General features: G+C 42.3%; 1 protein-coding gene across 3 annotated transcripts in view; it reads right to left on the bottom strand.

Moving 5' to 3' along the window:
- Positions 1-1,524: 1,524 nt before the first annotated feature.
- LOC133009509 (pleckstrin homology domain-containing family A member 5-like) overlaps positions 1,525-7,268 on the bottom strand; it is a 93,141-nt gene continuing 87,397 nt past the window's right edge. For 2 of the 3 annotated variants that reach the window (XM_061077024.1, XM_061077026.1), the window contains 4 exons: positions 5,714-5,923; positions 5,409-5,570; positions 4,831-4,964; positions 3,469-3,932 (listed from right to left, as the gene is read on the bottom strand). In XM_061077024.1, coding sequence (XP_060933007.1) covers positions 3,539-3,932; positions 4,831-4,964; positions 5,409-5,570; positions 5,714-5,923 — 900 coding nt within the window. In that variant the 3' untranslated portion in view covers positions 3,469-3,538. Of the gene's footprint in view, positions 2,568-3,441; positions 3,933-4,830; positions 4,965-5,408; positions 5,571-5,713; positions 5,924-7,268 lie in introns of those variants that run through there. The other variant, XM_061077025.1, reaches the window with a different exon arrangement.

Genomic DNA, 7,268 nt, shown 5'->3' with positions numbered 1-7,268 from the left:
CCTGGATTTCAGTCAGTGGGGGCAAAAATTGCCCCCTACAAAATATGTAAATTTCCTACCCTGCCTGAGAGTCATCCTTGCAATGAGCTCCAGTACTTCATCTGCTTACGTCTGTCAACCTAGTTGCCCATTTGATGCTTTTAGCTCCATCTGGGGGTGTCTGGGTATAAGCTTGACACCAGCAATGCAGGCTCAATAGGCTTGGAAAGACAGAAACCTGTACTCGCTGGTTCTGACTTCCAAGGTGCTGCTCAGGTGATATTATGGGCAGTGAGAGTCCGCCTAGCTTCTGCCCATGTGGCTGCTACAAGTGCCAGCTCCTTCCTCCCTCTAGTTCTATAAAGTTCCTCCTCTTTGACTCCAGTGACTTTAAATCCTCGGTCAGGCCGGTGAAAGGGAGATGCAGCTTGGACATATAAGGTCATGCTGTTTTGGCTCATTAGTAGACCCAGCCTCTTGAGAAGGAACCGACCCCCCACAGTGGTCTTTCAAATATCAGCAGAAGCCACATCAGCAAGATTTAATGCTGATAAATCCATTCCTTGATCATCCCTGGAAGTCCTGACGCATCGACTTCTGACAGCCACACTATCAGCTCCATACAAGTGGATGTAAAGACTGCAGCGTCTCTCAGGGTGGAGTGGAAGATCCTCTCCAGGAGATTCACGACGAGCCGCTTGGACATTTCTTCTTCTGCACTTGAACGTCAATGCATTAAAAAGCCTTAATTCAGGGTTGCCAGACTGTTAAGTGGTGTTGATGCTCATCCACTGAGAGAGACTTTATTTATCATTTTAGATGGTCACCTCGTTTGTTCGGTAGAAACTATGATATACCATTTATATTCTAGGAAAACCTGTAGGGTTTGTCTGGACCAAAATTGAGAATCATATTAACATGTATTTCTCTGAGGCTTACTACAAAGTGGTCAACACACTCTATCCACGACCAACATTTATTACTGCCTCAGGTATTATTCATATCCTGACCACAAAATTAGCTTTCTTTATATTTCTTCTCACTTAACTAATAACACAATTGGTAACAACTATAACCCCTTGAATAAAGGGACCGTTATTAGCAAGTGCTTCCTGTTTTCTTTATTTCGCTCTTACTTGAACTTGTTGGGGGACAAGTAGCAGAATATGACCCATGGTGCTGCAGCAAAATGCCCACAAGAGGGAGCCACAGTAAAATGTTTACAGTGGCCATCATCACTAACCAGAACCTTCACATTAAATCACGTTTACCTCCTTTTATCAATGAGACGTTTAAGATATGATCATTTCTGATGAAGCTGATCAAAATTCTAAAAGGGCCTGGATGTAGAGATTAAGGAAACCGTTTTCACAGGTGGACTCAGCTCTCATTGTCCAACTTGTAAAGTCCTGACTGAGTGAATATCAAGAAAATAAGTTTGAACATTGAATTTTGCATTAGAGCTAGTGAACAGCAGCAAGTGTAAAAGGTTTAAACATTACAACTGACTACACAGGTGGTAAAGAACACAGATTCAACTCCACGTTAAAAATGGCAACATTTATTTCACATGTTATAAAACAGATGGGGATATGAACATTTTCAAATCAAATATAGTATGTAACCTCATGTCGGATACAATCTCCCATCCTGCTGTACCATGTACATTATATACACAGTAAACCTCTGATAATTACACTTTGTACACACACAAAAAAAATCATCCTGGATCCACAAAACATATGTTATTGCTTTTTACATGTGCTAATATTTTCTTCGTCTTCTTTTTCAAACCAAAATATCACAAAATAGAACCAAAAATCCGATTTTTTTCTCCTCTCAGTTTAAATATCTCTCTGTCAAAAAAACAACACAAAAAAAAAAAACAGTATAGAATGACTTAAGCCAGAACATTCACATAAGTGTCGGCAAAAACGGAGAGGGATTGCAGAGGATCCGTTATTAAATAATTACAACCTAGAAATAAGAAAAAATTGCAAATAATCTTAGTCTGCAGCCATAACGTGGCTCTTCCTTTCATTACAATGGAAGGATCCACAGTTTGTCTCTTTATGTCTCGCATCCACATATGTTCTTGATAGTTAATGGATAAATATGAACCGTTGGCTGACGACCAATGTTTGAAAAACAAAATGAGTGGATTATAAAAGACTTAAGTGAGCTAAAATGATCAGAACACATGGAAATTAGGCATTGCCAAAACAGAACTCTGTCTATTAGCCTCATATACACACATAGACATCGGCCCATATTCAAACAAGGACCTAATAAAACCATATAAATAATAAAATTAAACTTAAAAGCCTTGTAAAACTGAAAGGAAGCTGCGACGTTAATGGTCTGAAGGTGATTGCAGAGAAGTGTCACAGAGAAAGGTGTGGTTCGTGGCACAGGAGCTTGAGACGTCACAGTGAGCGAACAGAAGTCACAGGTGAAGACCGAGTGGAAAGTGTCACTCTCTGTGGGCCGTGGGCCTTGTGCTGATGTCCTTGGGTTTACAGGTTCATCTTTATACTTCCACTGCTGTTTCCTTCATGTGTAGGTTTTGACTGAAGCCAGAGCCTGTGCTGCAGTAGGGGAAGGTGAGAAAACAGTCAATCATTCCATTCACTGGCCTTTTAGGGTTCATCAGCAGGCAACAACAAATACTGTGAGTAGCTACACAGACTCAAAGAAATGTACAGGATGAGAACAAGTGGTGGCTACAGCTAAAGCTACAATACAAATTACATCGGGGCCTAGACTTTCTCTGGACTTTGTCTGTCACATATGAAGAACGCAGCAGGACATTATCGGGATCAGATAATTTCACAACTACAGGAAAATCTCTGGGACATTCAGCGGAGGTGTGATGCAGAATGGAGGAGGCAGGACATAAACTATAAATTCACGTGGCTTTGTTTACAGGAAATAAACACCCTCGTCTTCCTTTATCACCAAAAGTTCTGGAATCTTGTTGTCTTTCCAAGTTAATAACTTTGACGGCGTCTTCTACGTGTGTGATGCCTCTCTTTCACAATTAGATATTTGTATTCTCTTATTTTTTTTCTGTTTTGTGTGTTAGAAACTTCATCAACATGCCCACTCGCTCGTGGTGAATCCTTGAGACATTATCCTGCTGTATTCTCACATGGCTCACTTGGAAATGTTCCTGATTTTTACGAGTGGGCTGGCAGGAACAAATCCAGAGATTGTCCGGCGCCTCTGACTTGGACATTTGCGTTCTCAGATACAGCAACTCCAGATAATTTCAGGACATTATCCGGAGTTCAGTGCAGATCTGAAAGCTGCTTTACAAACACATGACTCATTTCCTTTACTTGAATATAAATTTTCATGCATCCCTTCATGCTGATCCCCCCCTCCATAGACAACAAACAAAATAAATCCACTTTGGCATTATGAGTATGGACAAAAACAGGTTGATGTGAAGGCCCTTACTGGTGCTACTACACACACATGAAGTGAGACCCATCAGCGAGCTGAGGGGGTGTGTTAGGAGATTGTGGAGGGGGTGGGGAAGAGGATGACAGGCTTCTCACTGCAAACAAAAACATAGCAACATGATGAACACACAATGACACACGCAAAAAAGAAATAACAAAAGCAAATTGTATGTGTAGCTTACAGCCAAAAACCACAAAGAATCACTGAAGTCAATGGAATTAATGGAGAAACTGAGACAGCAATGATAAATGACCAAACACGTGCACAATGGAAGAAGATACATGTTGATTAAGCACAAAATGAAGTAAGAGCAAGCCCCCCCCACTCTCTGCAGAGACTTACCTGCTACCAACTTGCTGCGTTTGGAGGCTTCAGCTGCCAGCTCGTATGAGATATTAATCATCTTCTCCTTCTCCTGTAGAGTCACCTCCTCCTCATTCTCCTCCTCTGGGCTCAGACCCGTGCTCGGCAACACGTTATGCATACTACGATCACGAGCACACGCACACGCACACGCACACACACACACACACACACACACACACACACACACACACACACACACACACACACACACACATACCAAAAAGACTTCAGTATCCAAAAAAATATACAACTTTAATTCCAAACTTACTTCCAGACTAAACTTGTTTACCGCTGGATAAACACGCCATCTTTTTCAAATCAACTCAAGAGGGATGACATTTTGATTTAAATGCCACAGCGGCTGCAAGATGAGAGCGTGAACTACTCTGCACATCTGAGGCACTGATCTGCATGGAGAGAGCAGGCAGCAAGAACGCTGGTGAAACAGCTATGATCATGATCTGCTGTGGCCCGAGACTTCAAAGAGCCCGATCAATAAAGATCAGCGGTGGGGTGATGATGCTGATAACGATATTATGTTGTAAAAAATGTCCAAGCCCGAAAAATCAGCTGATACGTATATTAGAAAAAAATTGAAATGATTCCTTAAATGTTAGTTTATCCATTTCACTTTAGTATAAAAAAACACAAATACAACCAAATACAGTGGATTAAGAAAATAAACATTTGTTTAATGCAATATATTAACATAAGTGCAAATCATTCCTGCATTGTTTATTTTGAAAAATTATTTTATATTTTAAAGTTATATATCCATTTTAATATTTTATGTATTGATTTTTTAATCTATATATCCTAGTATATCAGTCAGTCTCCAAAATATCGCCCTGAGATCAGGAAAGATTTTGTGTTAATCTGCAGCGAAGTATCACTGCTCACATGCACAGACAGCCCCCTTCACCAAAGCATCCTTATTGGATTTAAGAAATGCCGGCAGATCTTTCTTTGCTATCAAACTGTTACCAGTGATGATGGATCACAAGGATGTTTGTTTACCTGTTTTTTACCATAAGAGCTTTGATGCGGTTGACTTTCTTCTGCTTGTCAGCCTCCTGCTCGGGGCTCAGAGCCTCCTCAGGGTCCGACTCAATGTAACGTTCAGGAATCAGCACTTTGTCAGGCACAGAAAGCTGATAACACACAACCGGAGAGCAAACACTTTATATAGCACACTTCATACAGTTAATGGAAAACATTTGACTCTTAACAAAGGAAAAATACATTGAAGACTAGGGTGAAAATAAAAACATTCAGAAAATAAACAGAAAATTATCCATAAGTGACATATGCTCATTAATATCATTGCAGAGAAGATTGTTCCACATTCTCCCACAACCCTGTATTAAGGAAACACATGGTGTTATGGTAAGTGCCATATCATCTTTTTACAGAATGAGCAGATCAAAAGCATAATACCATTTAATTATGCCAATTCTTTGAATTATTCCAGATTGATTGTTCCATACATCCCTTATACTCAATGTTGTGCTGGTGAACACTTCCTTAATAATGTGCCTCTGCTAATATTAGCCTTCTCAGCTGGATGAGTGAGACGGCCAAATGCTGCGTCTTACCTCTCGGTCCAAATTAAAGTGGTCACTGTGTGAGGCTTCTCTGAGACGTGCAATTTCCTCAGCGGGCGTCTCCTGCTCCCTCACCACCTCCTGGTCCCTGAGAGAGGCCTCCAGCGCCTGAATGTCAAAGCTCATCACCTCATCTCTGCGTCTCATCTGGGTCTGGAAAAGACGCGTAAGAAAAGCAAGACACAGATGCAGTGAGATTCAATCACGTGACAGGGTTCCAGGCTGGATTTAAACCTTTACTCAACTACAGTTCTGAGTAAGTGTCTAAATAATGGCTGCGATAAGTCATCCAATACCTGCATGCCGCGGGTGCCTTTAGTAAACGAGTGACTGCGGGAGGGTGTGTTGTCGTGGCCGCCGCCCCGGATGTTGAGGCCTTTCTTCTTCTCCCTGAGGGCCCCCTGCTGATGGCGGCGGATCCTCTCCAGCTGCTCCTCCACACTCATCCTGGGCCGACCACTCTCCCCAGCACACAGCTGCTGCTCCACTGCGCTGTGTGGACGCTCCTGTGAGCAAGGGTGGACAACATTAGACACGCAGGCATCAAAATTATGAAGCATCGCGATCAGTCAAGCAAAGCAAAGACACAAATTCCAACTGGCAAACAAGACAGAACTACAGTTGGTGTGTTCAGCTGCAGCCCTTTCCACTGGTGACAAAACCCACTAACATCTGGCTTTTGATTGCAATGGGAATGGATACAATCGGCTTTCAATCCTCTCCTGGTAATCGGAAAAGAGTTAATCACCTTTTTAGTGGGTTTACCTACATTTAAGAAAAACCCATACACCCAGTTATTTTGGTGGAAAGGAAGTAGAGCTAATAATCAAGCATTACTATCAGATACGCATCACTAGGACACAAATGCAAGCATCATAAGTTTTTACTAGGCAGAGCTGCAGTTGATGTTTGGAACTAAATGGAATCATCATCCGGTTTGGTCACTTCTCATAATGCAGCCCTTACACTGAATACTAAGTATTCTTGAAAAAAATGTCTTAACTTGAGTCCCATTGTCTGCACCCACTGGAAAAACCGTTTGCCCCTTTAAACAGTCATGATGGACATAATGACCACAATAATGATGGCGAAATGGCTCTTTAATGTTCACTCTCTTCGAACCAAAGTGAGCGAACGCATATGGAAACCACCTGACTACTTTGCACTCGCACGCTCCTGCTGGCACACATGGGTGCACTCAGAGACGCTGGGGGCCTGTTAATGCCTGAGTGGGAGCGAGAGAGAGAGAGAAAGAGGCCGGTGATCATAGCTGATGTTGTTACGTGAACTAAGGAGAAGTTGTTCACTCTCAGGTTTGTGCCACAGCTGAGGGGCCGGCTGAACTGGATTCAGTCCAGAGCCCGAGGACTCAGACTTCCCCTCTCCAGATTGTTCAAGAGGCTCAGATCCAAAGGCCCATGCTGAACTCTTTGGCCTATAACAAACTCATAAAACCACAGACTGCACTCTAGGTCCTCCAGGAAGAACTGCGTGAGCATGTGTGTGCTGCTGACGCTTCACATATGTTCATTTATACTCCATGTCCATCTTTTTTCCAACTCAGACACACGGAAAACAGGACACACCCAGCAGTGTGGTGCACTAATGACATGTTTCTATATTCAAGCTGATAGCCGTTTGAGGCTGGAAACTGTCTAAACCAGCTCGGCATCTATTTTACGACAGCGTGGGTTTGCAGGGGTCACACCCTGGCCACGTTACCAGCGGCCTTTTCTGCACATGTTCGCTTCAAGCAGAAGCTAAATAACAAGGACAAACAAATAAGGAGGTTTAAGAAAATAAAGTTGTTGTCAGTTCAAGATAAGAAAAGGAAATAACATTTGTTAAACA

The sequence above is a fragment of the Limanda limanda genome, chromosome 8, assembly GCF_963576545.1.
Source record: "Limanda limanda chromosome 8, fLimLim1.1, whole genome shotgun sequence".
NCBI lineage: Eukaryota > Metazoa > Chordata > Actinopteri > Pleuronectiformes > Pleuronectidae > Limanda > Limanda limanda.
This window is presented reverse-complemented; position numbering and strand designations above follow the sequence as displayed.